Source organism: Eretmochelys imbricata, chromosome 8 (assembly GCF_965152235.1).
Source record: "Eretmochelys imbricata isolate rEreImb1 chromosome 8, rEreImb1.hap1, whole genome shotgun sequence".
NCBI classification, from domain to species: domain Eukaryota; kingdom Metazoa; phylum Chordata; order Testudines; family Cheloniidae; genus Eretmochelys; species Eretmochelys imbricata.
Genome location: NC_135579.1, coordinates 105560401 through 105584357, shown reverse-complemented (window position 1 = coordinate 105584357; position 23957 = coordinate 105560401). Strand labels below are relative to the sequence as shown.

General features: G+C 58.3%; 2 protein-coding genes across 2 annotated transcripts in view; one reads left to right on the top strand and one right to left on the bottom strand.

Annotated features, from left to right (window-relative positions):
* Positions 1 to 2601: 2601 nt before the first annotated feature.
* On the bottom strand, positions 2602 to 7594 carry DYNLT4 (dynein light chain Tctex-type 4). Its single transcript, XM_077823737.1, has 2 exons — positions 7548 to 7594; positions 2602 to 3346 (listed from the first exon to the last, which is right to left on the bottom strand). The coding sequence occupies exons 1-2, from the start codon at positions 7592 to 7594 to the stop codon at positions 2602 to 2604; spliced, it is 792 nt and encodes a 263-aa protein (XP_077679863.1).
* Positions 7595 to 11222: 3628 nt separating this feature from the next.
* Positions 11223 to 23957, top strand: part of BTBD19 (BTB domain containing 19) — an 83279-nt gene continuing 70544 nt past the window's right edge. The window contains exons 1-2 of the mRNA XM_077825048.1: positions 11223 to 11311; positions 22431 to 22659. Coding sequence (XP_077681174.1) covers positions 11223 to 11311; positions 22431 to 22659 — 318 coding nt within the window. The remainder of the gene's footprint in view (positions 11312 to 22430; positions 22660 to 23957) is intronic.

Here is a 23957-nt window from a genome sequence, read left to right as displayed (position 1 = left end):
CTTAAAACACTCTCCAAAGCAGGGGCTGGGGAAGATTGTCTCAGATCTGGTCTGCTGGGTCAGAGGATTGGATCGGTGTTCTCTGCCCTTACGAGCTGCTTTGTTTTCAGAACACTCTCAATCTGCAGCAGTGAGATGAGCTGGATGACACGGGTCTGGTGTAGATGGGGCGAGGGGGGGCCGCCTCGTGAGCCGAAAGGGTGCTTGGTGCTTTGGCAGGGCAGCGGGTGCTGCTTGTCAGCCTGAGCTCTGCCTTGATGGAGGAGCTAGGCTGTGACACTGCTGAGAGCTCAACAGGCTGGCTTCTGCAGCTCTAGAGAGGAGCAGGAGGTCCAGCCAGCCCCCTCCATGACTCAAATAGGGCTGGTAGCACACAATGGGGCCCCTGGGACTGGGGTTGCCCTTTGTGAAAGCAGCTGGGAGAGGAGCCAAGAATGTGCAGTCCTTTAATCCTGTGCTGGGCTGCAGAGCAGAGAGACCCCGCTGAGCCTCCACTCCTAGGCCCTGAGCTCTGAACACAAGAGGCCTGAACAGCTGGCCTTGCATTAAATCCCTCAGCTGCTGGGCTTCCTCCCTAGGGTGTGGAACCTGACTGAAGGGCTGACTCCAGGAGGTGCTAGATGCTCCCCCCAGGGAAGTAAAAAGCCCCCCAAGGTGCAGTTTCCTTTGCCTGGTGCTTGCAGGGCAGTGAGCTTTGGGCAGCTGGCTAGCAAGGGGCTCCTCACCACTAAAACATGAGCACCGGCCGTTGGTTAACAGCTTCACCCCGCAAGGCAGGGAAGAACTAGCCCCATTGCGTGGATGGGGAGCTGGGGTGCTACCAGCTGAGAGCAGATCACCAACCATGTACATTCAAAAACCCTGAGATTGGCTTCACATCCTGAGATTTCAGACCTGAACCTGGCCTTCTGCCAGCTGAGCCGGGGGCTCCCCTCAGCTCCTGTCTTGGAGCTTCTCTCCATGCTCTCGAGGGCCGGGAACTACCTCTGCCTTTTCGAATGGGAAGTAGCGACACCCCCATAACCCCATGCCTCCAGGAGCTGGGGCTTTGAGAGCCCTCGAAGGTGGGGCTGAACTAGGCTGAGAACCCAGCTCCCTCTGGCCCTGCTCCCCAAGTACCAGCCCATCCTTCCTCCCCAGGCTGCAGCTTTCCAGTCATTTCTAGCAGCTGCCGTCAGCACCCCCAGCATTCTCCTTTTCTTAGCCACCTCTTGCCCCGTTCCTGTTGCCTCCTTGCCGGAGCTGGCTCCTGCAGACCCCACTAGTACTGCCGGCGAGAGCTGCACCTGCTTCCTCCTGGGTGGGCGCCCGCGCAGACTGAGCTGGCATTGTCAGCGTCCCAACAAAGGGGCTGTTCTGTGGGTGGGAGGCTGCTGGCTGTGACAGTTACTCTCTCTGTCTGGGCCCCCCCGGGGGCTACTGCCAATGGGGGCAAGTGATGACGGAGCTGCAGGGCCCTGCTGTGGCCCTGACATGGCAAAGGAGGAGCCGGGCCCCTGTGCTCCGGCTGTGGGAGTTGGAGGCAGGGCTCCTGGTGAGCTCAGACCCGCTGGGTCCTGGAGCAAAGCTCCTCACCTCTCTGGTGCCCTGTGTCCTGCCGCGTCTCGCAGGGAGGCGTGGGGATAGGGTGGCGCTCAATACCTTGCCACTCAAGCCCTTTGGAAGGCTCCCAAGGCCTGGGCTTGGGTGGGAGGGTGTTGATGTCTGCCTGTGAGCACCCTTCCTTCCGGGTTTTGCTGCTCCTTGGCCTGCCCTTAGGGGCTAGTCACCCTCTGGCCCAAGGAACATGAGTTGGGACCACTGGCTCAGACCAGTCCCTTGTGGCTCATGGCAGGCTGGACCACCTGGGGGTGGCTGGGTGGAGCAGCTGGAGGGCCTCCAATGTGCCCCTGTCCTCAGGGCTTAGCAGCGGCCTCTCCTACCACGGGAGTAGCCAGAAAGCCGGGGCTGGGAGGGTTCCAGGGACTTGCTCAGACCAGCCAGAGCTCTGGGCTCAGAGGGGCCCGAGCTTGCTCTCCTCCCTCGCTTTCCCAGCAGGACAGGCCACGATTCAGGCCAGCAGGGGATGCGGGCGTTGTGGCTTCAAGTCCCAGCTCTGTTACAGCCTCCCTGCTTGCCCTGGGGAAAGTCCTTTAGGCTGAGATTGCCAGACGTCGAAACCTTGTAGGCAGGCTTAACAATCTGAGCTTTCCTCTCTGCAAAAGGGGCAGAACGCCTCCACACCTCCCCTTTGCCTGCCCTGTCAGTGCACACGCTGAGCTCGCCCTCTGGGTCGTGCAGCGCCTGGCACAGCGAGGCCCCGAGCTCAGCTGGGGCCTTTAGCTGGTACGGCAGTCCCCATCGCAACCCCCCGACAGCGAGTGGAACCCGGGGAACAGCCCATTCTCTCCTGACCCAGGCCCCCACGGCAGCAAAGCACAAAGGCCAGGCTTCCCCATGCTGCCGGCCAGCCCCACATCTGGTTAAGAAATTACTGGTTGTGAGTTAACAGAAGCCCCGGAGGTCAGGGCGGGCTTCTCTTTATTTCTGGCTGGGGGTCTCCTGCCGCGCCGTCGGTGGCCGAGTGTGGCACTTGGATCCCGGCAGGAGCTGGCCCAGGCGCTACTCGAAGTACAGCCCATGCACCGTGGCCACGGCGAAGAGGGAGGCGTTGACGAAGGTGGCGGAGGCCATGCTGTCGTTCTCCGGGTCCCAGAGGCAGCGGCTGGCCACCTGCAGGCTCTGTTGGCCCTGCTGGCCCAGGAAGACGTTACAGACCAGCTTGTAGCGGGGCGGGGTGAGGTCCTTTAGGCGGCTGCGGATGAGCTCAGACAGGCTCTGGGCCAGCTGCCCGCTCGTCACCGGGTTGTACTTGGCATCCCCCAGGTAACTGGTGAGGGTGGACTCCAGAGCCCGCTGGGCCCGGCAGGGGTCAAACTTACAGCCTTCGTCTGGCTGGGTCTTGTAGGTGTTCTCATACTGCGTCTCCCGGATGGGCTGGAACAGGGGGAGCCCTGAGAAGCTCACCCGCCCGCTGTGCATCCAGGGGCCGATGGAGAGGCGCCTCCCTCCCATTGCCATGGAGACAGAGTTTCTTCGGCTGGTGAAGGGGGCGTTGGCGATGCTCATGACGGAGCTCCTCCGCGAGTGCAGGGAGGGCGGCTTCCCCTCCTCTATGCTCTTCAGCCGCATCAGGGGCCTGGGCGGGTTGTCCACTGAGTGAGAGCTGCGGCGGGTGGACAGCAAGCCCGCCCTCAGGCGTGCAGCCTCCGGGTTCTCTGACACTACTGCCTGGTTGAACTGGGCCAGAGCCTCCTGGAACAGTGTTAGCGGCTTGCCTGCCATGCCCCCGGGGTGACACCTGGGTCTGGGCAAAGAGAAGAGCAGTGCCGGCAAGTTACTCCGCTTCCACCACCCACCCAGCTCATGGCCTGCCTGGGCGCTGGCAGGCAGGATGCCTGGGCTCAGCCTGCTCAGGGTTATGGCGACTAAAGCCTTCCCATAGCGGTGCTGGAAATGGAATTGTCCTGCTATGCTCAAGGAGCTTCCAACACCAAATGGGGACGGGGACCTGGTACTGACAACCATTGGAACAAGGGGCCACCTCCCTGGTGCAGCGAGACCTCGAGGCACGTTCCACAGCCCTGGATGCTCTTAGCAAAGTGTCTGGGACCATCAGCGAGCCTGAGCGAGCGGCTCCTGCTTCCAACCCGCATAGCGCAGGAACGCCAGCGCCGGAGCTGCCTCCTGCAAAGTGCCCTGGCCTGCGCTAAGCGAGGTCCCTGGGAATCGCTCTCCCATTGGGCTGCGGTGGCATTCTGGGGATAACGCCCACAAAAGCCAGGAAGGTCTGAGTTAATCACAGACACATCAGGCATCTTCCAACTCCTTCCTGCTGCTTCCTCACACTCCCCCTTTTGTGTCTAGCCAGACTCTGCCTGTCCCTAACCCCGCTCTGAACTCCCCCGCGGCTGTAGCTTTAGCTTGTTATCTCAAGGCTGTTTCTATTCTGGTTCACTAGTATTTACTCTGCCCCCAAGTCCCTGCATTCCATGGGGAGCCAGACGTCTCTGCAGAGACCCAGGCAAGAGGAGCTGGTGTGAGTGCTCCCAGCGGCTGGTCTGTTTGACAGGCCACTCGGGGGGCGGATGGCCACGAGCCGAACCCCTTTCACTTTGCGAGATGTGTAAGGAGCAGCTGTGCCAAGGGCAGCAAAGACAAGGACCTCCAAGAAAGGACAATTACTCAATCAAATGGATGTAAACAAGGCCTGGAGGATGGTCCTGTTGCATCTGACTAGAGCATTTTAAACGGAGCACCAGCTCCCTTGGCTTTGATATGAGATTTCCTATTTTAGTCTCCTCAGGCCCATCACCATGGTATCTGGTGCCTTTGCGGTTGGGAACCTGTGAAATGGAAGCCGGAAAACTGGGTTGGATGGAACAAGCCCTGACCTAAAGTTCACTCTCCTTTACTGGGAGCGGTGAGGGAGTCTGGCTAACTTGGCCCTGGCGTTTCATGGTCACGGCTACTGCTGCACTTCCCAACTTGTGCCCAGAGTCAAGAAGCAGAAGTGCCAAGGTGGGAGGTTGACTTTCTGGGCTGTTTCCAGCCTCGCTGGATACAGGAAGTCTCTCACCCCTACGCCGGGTGTCAGGAGAGAGTCGGACTAAGGATTGGATCCTCTGGGGGCTGAACTGGACCACACCTAAGAACTTCACTGAAATTCACCCATCACCCCCTTGCGAGTATGGGGTTGATGTTAACATGTCTCCCCTGGTTTTCAGTGCCATTCACTGTTACTGACATGGGATGTCGAGCAGAGATGGGCACGCTCAGGGTTTTACCCCCTTTAAATGGACTAATAGGAAACAAATTCCAGCCAGAGACAGACAGGAGCCAGGATGGACGTGACCCCTCAACACCTTCCTCTGGGTCAATGCACACATGTTCTCTAGTGCTTTGTCCAGCTGGCCCATGCAAAGAGCCTCCTTGTTTCTGGGGGCACCACTGAGAGAATATGTGGCCACCAAAGAGCCCCTGCTTCATCTTGCCAAGGGGTAGGCGTCTCCCTGCTCTTTGAGTCAGTTGCAAATACCCTGGGTATAATGGCAGAGAATCCAGCCTTGCAGTGCGCCTGGTTCTTAGGGAGTGTGAGCAGGTGAGTACACCACAGCAGGCCACGTCTACACTGGAGCTGGTGGTGCGATTCCCAGCCCCAGTCGACATACTCATGCTAGCTGTCCTAGAGCTATCCATGGGGTGTCAGTGGGTTTGTACTTGGGGCGGCTAGCCCCTCCCACGGCTCACCACTGCCCATCCTGCCGCAGCTTCCTATTGATCTTAGCCTGCTGGCTCTCACCGAGCTCACATGAGCGCGTCTACTTGAGCTGGGTGTCACACCCCCAGCGCTGAGTGTGGACGTAGGCTGGGACCCAGCCTCCGCCAACACCTAGGCGGGATCTCCCAGTCCCTGATCCTCTGCCAGTGAATTCAGTGGGAGCTTTACTGTGGAATCCAACAGGTGCCAGCTCACATCCCTTGTGCATTGTGGGTGGGTGGGTGTTCACGGGCCCGCAAGGGTCCGTTGTACTATAAGCAATGCTACTATAAGCAATGCCGTGGGAACAAATACAGTCACAGGGCACCTTGTTGCCCGCATCCCATCTGCACTGGGGTGTCTTCATGGAAACGAGGATCCCTGTGCATGCAGGAGAGTAACAGGGGAAGCCAGGGCAATATTATTTCTGAGCTTCACTGTCATTTGCTTTTTCCATGCAATGACTAGAAAATAAACGAGCCTGCAATTAATAATTGATCCTTCCCTTGGAAACAGCCCAAATGCAGTGGGCTGGGGTGGGGCGAAAGGAATTTGTGGTGTCACTTCAGCAGGCAAGCCTCGGGCGCGATCTCACCTGGCAGTGCCACCCGCTCCGATGGGGGGCTGCGGGATTGCTGGCAGGGTCACCGCCCCCCGGATCTGGGAGTGGAGATATCGCAGGGAAGAGAACGAATGCTGGTTATCTCACCAGCACTTGCACTGGCTTGCTGTGTGCTCCCCTGGAGCTCCCTGCCTGCTGGCTTAATACCCCCCATCTCCCCCGCGGTAAATCATTGGCCTCTTTGATGTGACAGTTCAATGCAAGAGCCTTCAAAAGGGTGGGGGCAGGGCTGGGCAGGCTCAGGTCCGTGACTCTGTTGCCTGTACAAGTTCTGTGAAGCCCTGGTTTTTTTCTTCTTCTTTCCCTCTTCTGAATTTCGTGGCGTTTTGAGTAGCAGGGTTTGCTTGCTAGAAGGCAAGGCCAGGCTGCCCTATCCCCTCCTCCGGCAGGGGCCGACGGGTCACCTACCCAGACCTCCAGCCCTGACTCCTGGGATCAGATCCCCGCAGGCACCCCCCTGCGCCCACGTGGCAGCCCCGGGGCTAGACCTGACCCGCGGAGATCTAATGGCAGGATTGGGGCCTCGGTTGGGGGTGAGTTGAGGGTTTATTTGCAATTTTTTCTTTTTAAAGGGGCAGCAGCTCCCGGAGGGAGCCAATACCAGCCCTTGCCATGGGCCAGGGGTACCGCTGTCTTGTACCCCAACCCACGTCACGTGTCAGGGGATGGCAGCCAAGGAAGTCCCACCATCTCTTCCCAGCACTCTGGGGTGTTGTTACAGGCCCCCTCCTCACTCACCACTTTGGCCCTGCCCCCGCCCCCCCCATCAAGATGTTCCCTCACCTCTCTGCCATAGACATAAATATCCACTAGTGCTGGCATGTCCCTGGCCGCTCTCCTTGACCAGCCCTAGTGGAGGGCAGGAACCTGGGAGTCCCACTTCACCCCAGATGCCTCTTTCCTCCCTCGTTGCTTTGGCCAACAGTGTCAGAAGGGGCGAGTGGATACAAAGGCCTTGATTTCCTGACCCTTCTGGAAATTCGGCTTTAAGGGGCTCTCAAGCCAGGCACCCAAAACCAGGGCTCACTTTTGGTAGATCTTGTCCCTGGTCCCTAAGTCCCCTGTCCCCTACCCCTCTCGGGAATGGATCCTTGCCTCGACCCTGCTTCTAATCAGAGCCGTATTCCTATCTTCATCACGTCCTGCCCTGGCTATCACAGCACCTTCCATGGTCTCCTCTATCTCCACTCTCTGCACTTCAGAGGCTTCGGGATGCCGCGGCCCCACTGATCTCTGACTCTGAGGACCTGGACTCTCTCACCCCAGCCTCCGTCAGACTCCAATTCAGAATTGCCCGGCCTGGTTTGCAGAGCTTGCCAGGACTAGTGCCATGGACCCTCCCAGACATCACGCCACACATCCTTCCCGCTTGATCACACTGCCCTTTGAATCTCCACGCTGCCTTGTCCTGCTGCCCCCCTGCCCTCCCTCACTGCATCCCCTGACCTTGTTCCTCTCCAATGCTGCATGCTCCTCGCCTCCTCCAACCTGCCTGGGCACATCCACCCATCTACCTGGTCATATCCATGCCACTGCTCCCACCCACTCAGTCCAGTCTCGGCCCCCTCCTCTCGTCCCACCAGTACGCTCCTGAACTGGAGCCATGGCCTTCACCGCCAGACCTACCTTTCCCCCTCAGCTCCTGTGTGACTTTCCAGGAGGGGCCGGGACATTGTGTAGTAGGGACTCTGCCCAAAAATGAAAGGCATTGTGTTTATTTTGTAGTGAAACATTAGGTGTTGCTATGTGACACTGAAATCCTTTGGCCATCAGGCAGAATAGCTTTAACTCTTCGCTGCCCGGTCCCAGGAGCTCTCCTCTGCATTCTGCCGAACACACATGTTCTCTCTTTGGGGAGTTATTTAAGAAAGTGATAAACTCCAACGCAAAATCTATAGCTGTCTAGCTACCTAATCTAGCTACTTAGCTCTCCCCCGTCCCTGTGGCATCGAGTGTGTAAACAAACTGCCCTGAACACTGCGTGTGTGACTGCATGTGTAAACGCTAAAAGAACCAACTCTTATGGCGTATGATTGTTTTGTGGCCTGTATCTAGGTAGCTGGATCCCGACCAGCATTTGTCACCTCCGCTTTGCCCTCTGATTTAGACTTTGTACAAACAAACTTCGTACAAAACCTAAAGGCCTGTAGAAATGTTTCTATTAGTTAAAAGAAAAATCCGAGCAGAGTAGTTATTTTTAACCGTATAACTGCTCTCAGAAGTGTTTGCAACCCAACAGTGCCCTCCCAGAACCCTGACAGTAGTGACCAGGATTTCAGTCTCTTTTATGGGCCAAAAAAAGAGACACGCAGAGTGACCAAACAGCAGAACTAGAGAAAAGCTCAATGGGTTTCTAAAATTCTTTCCTCTTTAATAATCTGAAGTGTTGTTTGTGACCCGGAGAAGGACACATATTACCGAGATGTGCTTTTAAGCAAAGTGTGTCCCTTTAATTATTATTTATAATTTCTATCCCCCTAGCACATAGGGGCTCTTGTCACAGACCAGAACCCCACTGCGCTAGGCGCTGTTTACACTAGCCCAGAACACAAGTGGTTCCTCTTGAATAGCGGCAGCCTCAGTCAGGGCGTCTTACATTTCGCCACGTGGCCAATAGGCCCTTCACAGCCGCTGCGTGAGGGCAAATCCAGGACCATGCGGCAGGAGCTCCTGCCCCGGCACAGCTGATTCAGTCAAGCGTTCTGCTTCCTGCAGTTGCAGAACAGACGAATACTCCATCCAGCCCGCTGTCCTGTCTTCAACACGGGTCAGAGCTGGACGGGTTGAAGAAAGACAGGGCCGTCTCTCATGCCATGATTCACCTTGCTGGTGATTATCTTCTGCCCTGAAGCATGAAGATTGATAGCCCTCATGCTTCCATCCTAGCTTGCATTGGTGATGATTTAGTTGTTCAATGCACTAAACTAGTGAGGAGAGGAGTGAACGGCCTTGCGGGTCTCTCTCTCTCGCCTCACTTTATTATAGGGCCCTGCTCACTGTAGCTGCCAGGAGGTTCAAGGTGGACTCTGCTCTCACCAGCCGTGGGTCACTTAATTCAGCCCTGAACAAAAGACTGGAGATGAGGGAGAGAGAGGGAAAAGGAACAAATCCAAATTTCAGGCAATCTGGGTTCCTATGGACACCCAAAGGGGGTACCCCCCATAATCATGTCCCTGTGTCTCGCTAGGGTGGCAGCAAGTTTCAAGGGTAAGATGAATGGGGTGGTTCACACCTACTTGGAGTGATTGTTTCAGGCTGTCTGCAGACTCAGGCAGGTGTCAGTTACAGTCAGGTCACGTTGTCAAGCGTTTCTTTGCAGCTATGCGGGCGAGGAACATTGTTTTTTCTAATGAAGGCTGCGATTCTGATCTGGACACGAGGCACCAGGAGTTGGCACAAGCCTGTAGTGCCTTCGCCTTGGTCCAGCCCTGCTTTGGTGTCTGTTCGTGTGGACAGACTTCTGCGAACAGGAGAGTTCTGCACCCGGACCGGTCTGATCTCTTCCCTCCAGGTGTTCAACGGAGGGCCACACCCCGGGCACTGCTCGTTCCTGTGGGCACAGGTCTGAGGGCGGGTGGCAGGGGCGGGGCAGGTTCACAGCTCATTGAGGCCCCAGCCAGCTCCTCCCAGCCGGTCCCACTTCCCATCAGCGTTGGTGCTGTGCCACCTGGGTCGGTCCTGTCCCCTGCAAAGGAGTGCTGCACCTCGGGGCCTCTGCCAGCGTGCCAGGCGTTTGCTGAAAGGGAGGGGGGAACAGCTGTGACCCCTGTGGGACGCCCCATGGGAAGGCTGGTGAGGACGAGGGGTGGCTGCAATGCTCCTTTGCCGTGCCAGCCACCACCGGGACGCATCGCTCACGTGCCGAAGCAGCGCCAGGCGCCGGGGAGCTGCGTTGCTACAGGGGGTGGCCACAGCCCTCGGAGCGGCCCGAGGACGCGCCCGGCAGCGTGGCCCCATTTCCAGGGTCGGGCGTCCGAGGGCGTGCGCGATGGGGGCTTGGGTGCGGGACGGCAGCTGAGGTGCCTTTCGTGCTAGTGCTCGAGGCCGGGCGTTGCAAGGCTGCTGTCTCTGCCGCGCGTGGGTCCTGGCTCCTTACAGCTCATCCGTGAGATGCCACAAAGAGACCCTTGGTCCGAGCAGCCACGCCGCTGCCCTCCCTCCACCGTCCAGCTGGCTCGGAGGCCTGGCCGCAAGGCAACTGGAGTGCTGGCAAGGGTCACCGGCTGCAGGGCTTGCCTCTGTGCCGGCTTCTTGGGGACAGAGCCCAGGCAGGGGAGGCTGGAGACAGATCTTTAGTGTTGAGCGCTGGCCCCTCTGCTGCAGCACTGCGGGCTATCGCTAGCCAAGAGGGGCACGGCGCCCAGCCCCGTGGCTGGTGGGTGTAGACTTCCCCTGGGCTTTCGAGGACTCCCAGGAGAACACCCCACCACTTCCCGCAAGCACCAGGATCTCCCCTGGAGGCCTGGCCCCCCTCTGAGCGCTGGCCCAGACAGCCCCATAGCAAAGGTGCGTGCCTACCGCACACGCATGCTCTTTGTGACCCCACAGCTGTGACTTTGCCCTACGTTTGGGAACTAAGAGAGCCTGCGGGCCCCCCGGAAGTGGCAGCAGCTATTCAGCCGGCCTGAACGACGGGTGGGGCTGGGGGGGCACCGGAAAGTGCTCAGCTGCCGGGAGCCGTTTGCTTTCTTTCAGGGGCTGAGATCCGCTCAATAGCTTCGCCCCAGGGGCTGGCCACGGACCAGCCCTTCAGTTCCAAGGCTGAGCCAGGCTGAGCTCCCAGATGGTGGCTGGCTCTGGCTGGCTCTGGAAAGCAGATGCTGTGTGGGGTGTGATTTTCCAGCTGCTTTCCCGCCGCCCTCCTGCCGGCCCCAGCCGTGAGTCTCGGCCCCTGCAGAACTCCTGTCCCGCTGCTCCCGCTCCCCTCTGGTTTGCTGCCTTTCCTCGGCCTGGCCCCCGGGCCGGCTGGCTGCCTCGCTCTAGACTCTGACCCCGCTCCTCTCGGTTCAGGCCCACGGGTTTCCCACACACCCCGTCTGGCAGCCGCTGGATTTCTGGAGCTGGGCAGCGGCCGGTTTCCTTAGTGATGAGCTCTGTTGCTTGCAGCAGGGGCCTCCTCCCCGTGGCCTAGGCCTGCCTCCCCGGCTCTGGCCTGCTCCCGCCCGCTCCTGCCGGCTCTCTGCAAGGCGCTGGGCGAGATAGCGGCCCGCAGGCCTGGCTGAGCCGCTGAACCTGGCCGGCTCTCTCGGCCGCACGCCCAGCCCCGCTCCCTCCCGCCTGCCTCGGTCGCCGCCCCAGGCCATGGCCTACGCCGGCTCGGCCGTCCTGGAGGGGGACGCGGCCGCCTTCGCCGCAGCCATCAGGAGCCTCGTCAACAACCCGCGGTTCAGGTGAGCTGGGCCGGGGAGCAGCTGGGCCAGGCCGGGGATATGCCTGGTACAGCTGGCGGGGCCGTACGCCCGCCAGAGCCGTGCTGAGGGTGGGCCCTTCCCTGTCCCTCGACTCCACCCTGTGGAAACTGTGGATGCATCCGATGCAGTGAGCTGTAGCTCACGAAAGCTCGTGCTCAAATAAATTGGTTAGTCTCTAAGGTGCCACAAGTCCTCCTTTTCTTTTTGTGGAAACTCAGCCACCCTCCCGCTGCGCCCCTGCCAGACCGTGTGCGGGCGCGGCCCCCTGCCCAGCCCCTCTGCCCGTAGCCAGCATCACTCCTGAGGGCCTGTGTGCTGTGAGCTACTCCCTTTGCTCCCTGTCCTAAACCTGCGTGCAGCGCTGCTGGGGGCCGTGAAGCAGTCGCCGCGGCTCATCCCAGAGACGGCTGCATTCCCGTGCTGGACAAAGTGCTGGGGGGGGGGTTTGAGAATTTCAGAGCAGCCGAGAGGGTTTAGACGCGTATCTAAACGTGTGTCGAGGTCCCCTAGCCTGCTTTGAAAATCTCAGCCTCTGTCCATGGAAGTTTGCAAAGCTCGCGGGGCTGCGTCGGAAGAACAGCGCCCTGTGCACGCAGCCCAGGTGGGTGACCCCCTAGCACTCTGGCGAGGAGCGGGCCCCGCCGTGGCCGACAGCAAGTCCGTGGGACAGGGTCGCTGGCCTTACATTGGCCCCCCACGCTAAGAATTTTATGCAAACTTCTGTGGTTTCAACTCACTTCTTGCAAACCATTTGACAAGCCCGTGTGCGGAACCGGCTGGCACCTCAGGGCTGATTTCGCCAACCTAGGGCCAGCCCTGCGCTCTGATGGGAGCACGTCGCCCACTGGAATCCATTCCAGGGGGGCCGTGGGTCTGGTCTGTTCGCTGAGTCACCGGCAGTTCTTTGTTCTGGGGGCGGCTTGCGGGGCCCGTCTGAGCACTGAAACCCAGGGAGGGTGGAAGTCCCTGTGGGCAGTGCTGGGTTTACAATGGGCCAGTAGCGCCATGGAGCCGGGCCCATGCTCAGAAGGGGCCCTGGCCTGCTCCGCTTGCTGGCTCCCCCCCCTTCCACTTGCTCCTCTCGGCCTGCAGGGTTGTGCAGGGTGCTCTGCATTTGTGAGGGGACTTTGGGGAGCCCTGGCCATAGGGAGTTGGGGGGGGGGTGTTGCAGAGGAAATTTCTGATTTTCCCATGGGTGCTTGACCCAGCTCTGTCCCAAGCCCCACCCCCACTCCACCCTTTCCCCCAAGGCCCTGCCACCCACCTCTTCCTGCCCCCACTCCACCCCCACCCCACCTGTTCCTGCCCCATCCCGCACCCTCCCCCCGAGCACCCCCACCTCTTCCTGCCCCTGCTCCTCTCTCCCCCCCCCAGCGCCTCCTGCCCCCTGCTGAACAGCTGATCAGCGGCACGTGGGAGGCGCTGGGGCGAAGCTGATCAGCGGGGCTGCCGGTGGGTCCTGAGCAGCCCCGGAGCACCCATGGAGTTGGCGCCTATGGGGTGTTGGGCGTGGTGGGCTGTGTGGCACGGCCTGGGCCTGCCCCCGAGGGGAAGGGGCACGCTGGCAGCACTGGGCTGGGCGGGCCACTGTGCGTCTGCCGGTTTGTGACTAGTGCCCTTGCACTGGGCTGGCAGAGCGGGGCCGCCCCTGCCATGCCCCATTGCCCCTGGCCGCCCCTCACTCTGGGGACCGACCTCCCCGCGCCGGTTCCATTGCCCCCATGGGGGCCCACAAATATGTTTGGTGCCAGGCCCACAAAATGTTAATCCGGCCCTGCTCATCCCTGGAGCACAGTGCAGCCGCTACGGGACTGTTTTCGGGCCCTTGCTGTCTGCTGGCCGTGATGGGGAGAGTTCGTGGGCGGCCGGCGAGAGAACCTGGCGGGAGGAAGGTGTGCACCCCCACTGCTCCTTGGGTTCTCTTCCTGCGAAATGGAAACCACCAGCTTGACGCGGGGCTGAGGCCGTGGCTAGCTGGTGAGCGCGGGAAGCCAGTCGCATGCCTGTGACGGTTTCTTTTGAGGAACTTAACGCCCCCATGAACTCCACCCACGTCACCTTTACTCAGGCCTGGTCTGCACCAGACAATTAGGCCAGTTTAACGACGTCAGTTAGGGGGATGAAAAATCCACACCCCTGAGTAGTGCCGTCACGCTGACCTAAGTCCCCGTGTAGACAGTACTGGGTTGACGGAAGAATCCTTCTGTTGACCTAGCTACTGCCTCTGCTGGCAAGAGGAGCCAGGAGTAGCTGTGATGAAGTGGGAACTGTTGTCATGTTTTGTAGGAGTACTGTGTGTGCCTCAGTTTCCCCAATGTGTTGCACAAGTATCTAGCTGATGGGACAAAGGTGCGTGATCGTTGCAGAAACTCTACCGGGTAGCTGCCAGCGCCCAGACAATGGCCAGACACTCTGCACCCTGGCAACTGATGGCTGGGGCACATCCTCTTCAAGGAGCCAGCCGAAGGAGTTGGAGAACAAACAGACATGGAGGCCAGGTGACAAGTTTGCCTGAAAAAGAGACAAAGGATGGAGGGGCAACTGGGCACAACTGAGGTTGGGTTGCTGGAAGTGAGTCAGTCTCCTGGACTGGGACTTGGGGGGAGAGCCTGGGGCTCTGGACCCCCTCAACATAGGCTTTGCTGAACATTCCTGATTTCTGTGCTAGCAAGAACTGTTCTACGCTGCGTTCCAGATGACTAATAACCCTTCTGTTTTAGCAAAAAGAAAAGGAGTACTTGTGGCACCTTAGAGACTAACCAATTTATTTGAGCATGAGCTTTCGTGAGCTACAGCTCACTTCATCGGATGCATACTGTGGAAACTGCAGTAGACATTATATACACAGAGACCATGAAACAATACCCCCTCCCACCCCACTGTCCTGCTGGTAATAGCTTATCTAAAGTGATCATCAAGTTGAGCCATTTCCAGCACAAATCTGTTTTACACGCTGGCCAAGAGTCACTGCAGAGTTGGGGTGCAGAGCCCTCTAGGGGTGTGACACAAGCCCCCATCGAAGACAGGATTAGCCGTTCCACAAAGGGGCTCTTCCCACTTCTGCGTTCAGCACCCTGGTTCACGCGCCCCGGTGACGCCATGCTGACTAACCTGGCCGCCTGGAGTCTGACCAGCCACCCCCTCGTCGGCAGGCCTTGCCAACCCCATACTCGGTCACTGCTCTGTGTGGGGTCCCTGGCTCCTCTCTCCTGCCGTGGGGCAGAGGCCGAGCATCGGTCTCTGTACTAGACCCCGGAGGCCCTGAGCGGAGCCAAACCCATAGATACAGTTGCACCCTCTCACCACTGGATAGCTCACGCCTCAGCTCAGCATCGGCCTGCCTCCCGGCCATTATCTATTTGTGAAGGGTGGCGGGCTCGGCTGGCGCTGCCTGGGCACACAGCTCCTGCCCCACCGGGTCCTTCCTTCTGGGCCAGCTGGCTCTGGGGACTGTGGCACACCAGAGCTGGTAGCTGGACAACAGATTAGTGAGGCAGCAGGGGGCTTGGACAGTCCCAGCATGGCTGGTATGATGCGGTAACCCACAAACACCCCCCACCCCGGGCACACAAGGAGGGCACCTTGTTCCCCACGTGCAGTTAGCCAGAGAACCTCTCCACCCCAGAGCCGTTGCAGCTGCTTTGTTCAGCAACTAGAATCCCAGTGGATTGCCCCGATCCAGGGAAATCTGCAGTTCCAGGGAAGGGTGACTAACAAATCAGGCAGGTTTTCAGTGCTCGAAAGCTGAGCAGGGAAGGACCTGTCACGAGGCCCAGCGATGCCCTGGGCTGAGGAGCAATGTATACGGCACGGTCCACACACTGCTCCTCCCCGGACAGGACTGGCTGAGGACAAGCTAAGCAGCAGCCTTTGCTCCTGGTGGTGGGTTTCACCAGTCGGTGCAGCCACATGTCACTAAAAGAAACCCAGCGCCTCCCAGCGGGATTTGCGCAGCCTTGTGCACTGGCCACATGCTCCTCTCTCTCAGGGGAGAGAGCCCTGGGTTTGTGCTTAAGGGCTTGACCCAAACCTTTCCACTGGCTTTGGTCAGGCCCGACATGGGGAGCGTGCGAAGTCACCCCTTTCCTTTAGGCCTACCTGCGGAGTCTTGCACAGCTAGGTGCCAGGTGCCAGTCCAGCCTCGCTAGGGGGCGGGCCCAGAGAGAGGAGCCGGGTGGGGCTGAGCCTCCCAGCACAATTGGCCATCGTCGTCTCCCTTGGTGGCAGCCATAGTGGAGAAGCCCAAGAGCTGAACAGGCCGCTGGGCGTGAGCAATCTGCTCCCTCTGGGCCCCCGGGCGGGCAGTGTGTGGCGTGGCGTGGCCACTGGCCCAGGCCCTGCCTGCTCTAGGGATGGAGAAGAGCCTCTCGCTTCTAGAAGCAGAGTGGAGCCGGTGGTGGAGGAGGAAGCTGGAGCCAGTGGACGGAGGAGATGCTCAGGAGTGAGCTTTGTTGAGGCTGCTAAGGGAGAGCAGCTAGCAAGGCGTGCTGGGGAAAAGCAATTCCCCAGGCCCATGCCCCTCGCTCCAGAGCTCGGACTTTGGCACCATTGCTCATGGAGGCCGAGTGGTGTGAGCAGAAGCCGGGTTTCCTCTCCGTGCAGGGCTTCAGGCGGCTGCCGAAAGCACAAAGGCAAACCTGCTGAGCTGGTGGAAAAATGTGGTTAACAGATTTTCTAGCACTTCATCAGCACTTTCATCTGTGGCCCAAGGGGCAGGTTTCTAAACGCCCAGGCCTGAGCGCTCGCTTCCCCCAGCTCCTATTCCCACTCGGATGGGGAAGCTCAGGCCTAAATGCCGGTGGCACGTAGTGGAAGGAGGCAGCTGGAGCAGCCATCAGCCATGCAATAGCTAGAAACTGGCAGGTGATGTGGGGCTGCCGGGCCAGTGTCCTGGCTGTGGTCCAACCCCAGGCATTACAAACTCAGCTGGCATTGTCCGGTGGCCCCATGTTCTCCACTGCCTGGCCATAGCTGTTGTGCCGTCTTGATGTGCGCTGTTAAACAGCTGCTGCGTTTCACCCCAGAGGTGGCTGGAGTTTTGGGCTCCATGATGTGAGGCTGGCTTGGGAAGCAGCTTGGGATGAAATGTAACAGGCAGTGATCCCTTTCCCTGCCTTGCGAGGCTCTGCCCTGAGCGGGGGCTGGGAGGTGCCCTTTTGATTCCCAGGGGTTCTCTGTGCCGTGAGGGCCAGTTTGATGCTACAATGTGCGAGTGTCTCGCGTGGGGGGGAATGGGATGGCTCAGGCGCTGGGATACGGAGCTTGGCCCGTATCGGTCACTCATTCAAATCCACTCGACAGTCCACCGCTCTGCCAGGCAAGAGCCCTCCTAAGGCTGCTCTCCCCTTGCTAAGGGGTTGTGCTGGGTACGGATGGATTTAAACAGTTTGGCTTAGATCCTGAAGGGTACCTAGGCTCCTAATGCTAGTTGCTTCCTGGGCCTTCCTCCCTGGGGCAGGCTCATGAAATACACCCAGGGGCCCAGCCAGCTGCTGTCAGCCCGCGTTCCCTTCGATGGCTGCAGTGCACGGGGTACAGTGCGGGACAGCATCGGTGCAGAGGAAGGATGGCCTCATGCGTCGGGCACTTGAGAGACCTGGGCTTGATTCCCTGCTCTGCCACAGAGTCCCCGTGTGACCTTGGGAAAGTCCCTTAGTCTCTCTGTGGCTGAGCTCCCCAGCAGCATGATGGGGGGATTAGAATATTAAAGCTACGCTGAAGGTAGTGAGGTGCTCAGAGGTGCCGGGGCCGGAGAAGGACTCAGCTCAAGCCACTGGCTTGTCTCAGGTGGCCTTGAAGGACAGAGTTCCAATGTTCTTAAGGCCAAACACTGGGCGGCGGGGGGGGGCCCATTTCAATGAGTCAGGCAGCTTTTCCCAGCTGCTTGGGGCAGCCTCTGGCTCCCACTGCCCACCAGGCAGAGCCTGGGCTAGCTCTGGGAGAGGAACAGGCTGGGTTGAGTGAGACAAGTCCAGGATTTGCAGTCTGCAGTGGGAGACAGGGACCATGCGGCAGTGGCCTTTGCTGGGAGAGGCCTGGCCACTTGGGCTGGAGCTGTCAGAGAGTGTTTGCGGGGAGGGCGGACGAGCCCCATTCCTGGGCTCATTTAGACCTGGACTCGGTGATGCAATGGAGAGAATATCCCAGTCTCCGTCAAGGAATGTAGCACGCGCTGACCCTTAGTGCTAACGGGGTGGTTTATTGTCTGAGCATCATCTCTGCATTCCCAGGGCTCCAGCCTGTATCCCACAGGGTTGACTCAGCCTTCTAGCATGGGCACACTGAGTCCCTGCCACTCACTCCCTATGGCATTTTGGCTGAGTCCTTGAAGCCAAGGTCCTGTCTGCTCTACACGGGTACTAAAGAGCCCATACTTCATCAGAGGGTAGCTTTGCCTTTCTGCTCTTGGCCAAAATGCCATGCTCACCACCCTTCTGCTGGTGCAGCGTGATGTGTGCTGGGTGGTTGATGTCTTCCACACCAGAGGTGGCTGCATTTCACTGTGGGTGTATAGATCCTGAAGTGCTTTGAGATGGAGAGTGCTTGGGGAATGGCAGGTGTGCTTGTGGTACACTGGCGAAGAGAGGGCCCCAGTGATAACGCTTGGAGATGGCAAAAGTCACTAAACACAGAACAGGCCCAATATCACTTAAAGGGCTCAACCCAAAAGCCAGGTCAGTAGACTCACCAGCCCTTTCAGGCCGCAGCCTACACAGGCAGCTTGGTGCCACATCCCGGTGCCCAACGCGCTTGGGAGATTTGGGTTCTGGGCTTGGCTCTACCATAGATTAGGCCCAGACTTTAGGCCCCTCACTTGCATGTAAATCCTCAGTCCCTGGAGGAGCTGCCCCTCCATGCCTTCCCTGCAAAATGGGGACCATCAGAATCCTGCCTTAGCTCACAGAGAGACTGGGCGGATTGGCCCGTTGGCTGGGGGTGAGCCGCCCAGATGCCATGGTGTGGTGGGCACAGGCGATCAGCGGGTGGTAGGATTGACTCCTCCTGTGCATTGTGAGCAGCGGCAGCCCCCGACCAGGCTGGCCCCACTGTGCCACCAGGCGGGTGTTGGCAGCAGCGCCCACACGCTGGCGTCCCGGGAGAACCGGGAGGTTGGAGGCGTTTACCCGTGGTGGAATTATTTGTCAGCATTTCTGGTTCTAGCCCAGCTGCCTGACTCAAGGGTCATGAGTCAAAGGAGGTGAAAAGCAGATTTCTGATTCTCAGCAGCTGGACTTTCCACTCCCTAATGCACGGAGTGAAAACCCCTCCATGCAAGCGCTGGGCCCACGGCACTTTCCTTTTCAGTTCTGACTCCACACGGGTGTGCGGCCTGTAGTTTTATGAATCTTCCAGAGGAAGTGGTTTACCTGCCCTACATGGAGTTTTGAACCAAACAAACAAACAATAGCAGCCATGCAAACAATGAGAACCCTCAGCACTTCCCAAACCGCTGCACAAAGCCCTGGGGGGTACGCAAGGAGAACCTCCATTAGCTGTTAGCAGTACAGGGCCCATGATACTCGGTTGGGCAGTTCAGTCCAGCCAGTAGCAGGCACTGTGCGTATGTATTCAGGGAAATACCCACACCACCACCCCCGCCCAATGAGATATAACCTCAGCCCCATGGTGTGACTGGCATTTGTGGGGGGGGAGGTGAGGTAGAAGGGTGAAGGCTGCATGTCCTGGCCTCCTGCTGGAGTAGATTTGTTCAGTCACTTGCAGGGAGGCAGCACACAGATGGCTGAGCCGGGCGGGGGTGAGGGGGGGGATTAGTGGGAAGGAGCAGCCATGAGGGGCCACGTGCTGGGCTCTTCTGCCTCCATTAGGCTCTGCACGGGAGGATACTCTGAATGTAGGATGGGGGTTTAGGGGTTACATTGCATGGTGGGCAGGGTACTCTGCATGGAGGATGAGGGTTTAGGGGGTACATTGTATGGTGGGCAGGGGTATTCTGCCTGGGGGATGGGCGTCAGGGGTACTCTGCATGGAGGGTCAGGGTACTCTGCATGGGGGATGGGAGTCGGGATACTCTGCATGGGGGAAAGGGGTACTCTGCATGGGGGATGTGTTACCTGCACACATTAGGGCACCCCACCTTTTCGCAATCCGTAGGGCTCAGGGTGTAACTAACCTGGTCAATGTAAGGACCCACGCCCTTTCCCAATCCGTAGGGCTCAGGGTGTAACTCACCTGGTCAATGTAAGGACCCACGCCCTTTCCCAATCCGTAGGGCTCAGGGTGTAACTAACCTGGTCAATGTAAGGACCCACTCCCTTTCCCAATCCGTAGGGCTCAGGGTGTAACTCACCTGGTCAATGTAAGGACCCACTCCCTTTTCCAATCCGTAGGGCTCAGGGTGTAACTAACCCGGTCAATGTAAGGACCCACGCCCTTTCCCAATCCATAGGGCTCAGGGTGTAACTAACCTGGTCAATGTAAGGACCCACGCCCTTTCCCAATCTGTAGGGCTCAGGGTGTAACTAACCTGGTCAATGTAAGGACCCACTCCCTTTCCCAATCCATAGGGCTCAGGGTGTAACTCACCTGGTCAATGTAAGGACCCACTCCCTTTCCCAATCCGTAGGGCTCAGGGTGTAACTAACCCGGTCAATGTAAGGACCCACTCCCTTTCCCAATCCGTAGGGCTCAGGGTGTAACTAATCTGGTCAATGTAAGGACCCACGCCCTTTCCCAATCCGTAGGGCTCCGGATATATACTACTTCTGCAGGTGTGCAGGACCTTTTACCAGTGAAAGAGCCTTACACAGTAATATCCGGACCCTCTAGTCATTAACAATCACCAAGCAGAATACACACTAAGCAGATAGTGCCGTGCTCACCAACCTTGATCAGGCAGGCGGACTTTCCCTGTTGGCTAGGCAAGGTCGGTCTCGTCTGGGTCCCAGTTGCTGCATGACACATCTGAACAGCTCTGATCTTAGGCTGAGTCTTGGGGGTGAGTTCTTCTTCTTCCAGGTCTTTCCTTCTTCTTATGCTTCTCTTCCCAATTGGTGTCCTTCTTGGACCGCAGTTTATATAGTGAAACTTGAGTCCGGCTTAGCTAGACCTTAACCAATCCTAACATAGAGTAACATAATTCTCTAACCAATTATATCCCACTACCCTAATTAACTGACACCTAGCAAAATTAATTATACAGCAGACAGAAACAATTAAAGAACCAGACGGAGACCATACAGGTAAACAATAGGGAAGTGGGGACCATAATGCCAAAACAATAAAGAAATGAGGATTTCACGGTGAGTTCTTGCCAGACAGGATGCTATCAGACTAAATTTTCCTTAACCATCTTAAGCTCTGTTTCTTTATCTGGCGATACCGGGTGCCATTAGGATGGGGTCTCCTTCTTACCAGCCGGATAGGACATTGTTTTAATGTAATTAGAGGCAGTGTGAGGATGTGACTTCCTGCTTCTCAGCTAATGGCTGCTGCTCTTTTAATCTGACTGCAGATGAAGGCCTTAGGATATGGCTGCTGACAAAGGCCTTATCCTTACAGATGGGGGATTAGGGGTACTCTGCATGAGGGGGCAGAGGTACTCTGCCTGGGGGATGGGGGAGTCAGGGGATACTCTGCATGGGGGGGCAGGGGTACACTACATGGGGTATTAGGGAGTACTCTGCATGGGGGATGGAGGATTAGGGGGGTACTCTGCCTGCGGGATGGGGGAGTCGGGGTACTCTTCATGGGGTATTAGGGAGTACTCTGCATGGGGGTAGGGGTACTCTGCATGGGGGTAGGGGTCAGGGGTACTCTGCATGGGGGATGGGGGTACTCTGCATGCTGATGCTGGTTCTGGCGGGACCCAACTGAGAGTGCCAATTCAGGACAAATTGCTTAAAGCAGGGCAGTTACAACCCAAGGCTGGGGTTTCTATGCACACCAAGGCAAACCAAACCAGCCAAACAGGGAAGACTTTGGTTTTACCCCACTGGCTAACCACAAGTCACACAAGCAATTCCCATAGACACTCCTGTTTCCCAGTATCCCCACCAGTGCCACTCGTTATGGGGACAAATGGTGATGAAAACCAACACCCCAGTAAAAGAAAAAAGTTTCTCTCGATCCCAAAGGACCAAGCCCCAGACTCAGGTCAATATACAAATCAGATCTCACCCACAAATCACGCCATTGCCAATCCTTTCGAATCGAAAATCTAAAGGTTTATTCATTAAAGGAAAGAAATATAGATGAGAGCTAGAATGGGTTCAATGGAATCAATGACATACAGTGATGGCAAAGTTCTTGGTTCAGGCTCGTAGCAGTGATGGAATAAACGGCAGGTTCAAATCAAGTCTCTGGAGAACATCCCCAGCTGGGATGGGTCCTTCAGTCCTTGGGTCAAAGCTTCCGTGTAGCAAAGTTCCTCCAGAGGTCGGAAGCAGGATTGAAGACAAGATGGAGGAGCTGCAGCAGCGTTTTATAGTCTCATGCCATGTGGTCTTTTTCTTTGTCCCAAGGACACGCTGCCCATCCCATGGCCTGGAAACACCTCAGAGTTCTGTCCATAGGCAGGTCCCTGCACACCTGGCTGAGTCCCCAGGCGTGTCTGCCTTCTCTCACTGGGTCAGTTGTGTCGCTGATGGTCCTTAATGGGCCACCCAGCAGGCTAGGCAGAGCTGACACCCACTTGTCTGGGGTGTCCCCCAGAAGCAGAGCACAAGTTTGAAATACAGCCAGTCTAGAGCCAATACTTATATCTTTCAATACAAAAATGATACATGCAAACAGACAGCAAAATCCTAACCAGCCAACCATCACCTCGTCTTAGACACCTCATTTGACCCCCTTTATACAAGATTTGGTGCCACTACAGGACCTTGGTTGCAACAACGTTCTAAACGGTCCCAGTTCAAGTCAATAACATCACATGGGGTCAGGGGTACTCTGCATGGGGGATGGGGGTCGGGGGTACTCTGTATGGGGGTAGGGGTACTCTGAATGGGGGATGGGGGTCGGGGTACTCTGAATGAGGGATGGGGGTCAGGGGTATTCTGCATGGGGCACTCAGGCAGTGGCCACCCTGTTGCAATCCCCGCTCCTCATGGCGTGGCTTGGCCTGTCTCCATCTCCGCAGTGACGTGACGTTTGTGGTGGGCAGGGAGAGGCAGGAGGTGTTTGCCCATCGCTGCATCCTCGCCTGCCGCTGCCAGACCTTCCAGGGGATGCTCTGCCAGCCCCAGCCAGGTGCCCAGGAGCCGTGGCCCCCCCAGACCCCATTGGTCCTCAGCCATGTGCAGCCCGAGGTCTTCCTGGCCGTCATCGAGTTCCTGTACACCAACAGTGTGACCCTCAACAGCCTCATCGTGAGTGCCGCATGCTGCCCCGGGGCCGGGCGCCCTGGGAAGGGCAGGGGTGGGTCAGACACAATGACAAGGGACCCCAAACTGGGCTGCAGGGAGGGCATGGCAGGATAATACGTGGAGATGGCTCATGTCACATCCCCCTCTAGCAGCTAGGCCACAGAGAGGATTACAGCCTACTACTGTTGCCCTCTAAGGGATCTATTTCTTTAGCTCAAGTGGTAGAGGGCTGTGCCACAAGTCCTGGGTTCAAGCCCAGCCCACACAGGGGAAGGTACATGTGCTGTGGCTTGTAGGGCACGTGGAGTGTAGTTAGAGTCTGCAGTGCCGGATCCAGACAGCGCTACCGCCTGATGGGAGCTAGGGCTGCAGCTGCCCCACTCATCTCCCCAAGCCTCCTGGCTGGGAGTGGCTTGCGATACCCGCATGGTCTTTGCTCCAGTCCCTGAACCATGGCTCTCCCTCCAGCCTGGCCTGGCCAAGGAGAGAGGGAGAAGTCCCTGGCCCAGGCATGGTTAGCTTGGGGGCTGCAGGAAGAGGCCAGCGTGGGCTGGAGTGCTGGCTTGTCCCAGCCCCTGCTCTGCCAGCTTTGTAATCCTCGATACTCCTCATTATGGGGGCAGTGGGGGAAAGGGCGGGGGTGCCAGTGGGAGGGGGGCGGCACTGGAGGCTGCTTGCTCTAGGCTATTTTTAGAGCAATGCCCCTCGCCCCGCCCATGCAGCACCAGAACAGGGTGCGAATCACCCAGCTCAGAGAACTAAGATAAACTCAGCCCAAGGAAACAGGAACCACCCCCGGGAAAACACTGCCGGCCGGGGCCATCCCGGGCATCGCCCTGCCTGGGGGCAGAGTCACCCGGGGGATTCAGCCCTTTCTCTCCTACGCTCTCCGCACCACGATCCTTGCTCAGACACCCCCCCTCACCTCCTGGCCCCATGCACTGACCTGCTGAGCCTTGGCTGGGGGCATCCCAGCCCCCCGGCAGCCGTGGAGAGGCCCAGGAGCGCAGGTCAGCCCCGGCCATCACCTTACATTCCTGCAGTGAAATGGGCCAGGGCTGGATTTTAACCTCCCCACCAGCCCCAAATTGAGAGCCCACGGCACAGAGAAAGGGCCCCAGAACTCGGGGGGGTGGGGGGGAGACCGTGGGCACAGCCATGGCCTTTCCCCAGCCCCCGACGGCCCTGCAAGGTGGCTCCTGGGCTATGGAAGAATCAGGCTTCTCCGGAGGTTCCCTGTCCTTTACCCCGCTCCCATGGCAAAGCATGAGGCAAGTCCAAAGCCAGCTGTGGGGACGGGA

Excerpts from the sequence above, each read along its gene's own strand:
- DYNLT4 (XM_077823737.1), bottom strand. The coding sequence starts at position 7,594 with ATGTCCCGGCCCCTCCTGGAAAGTCACACAGGAGCTGAGGGGGAAAG. Across the intron at positions 3,347-7,547 it reads ACAGGAGCTGAGGGGGAAAG|ACCCAGGTGTCACCCCGGGG; the intron begins GTAGGTCTGGCG and ends CTCTTTGCCCAG.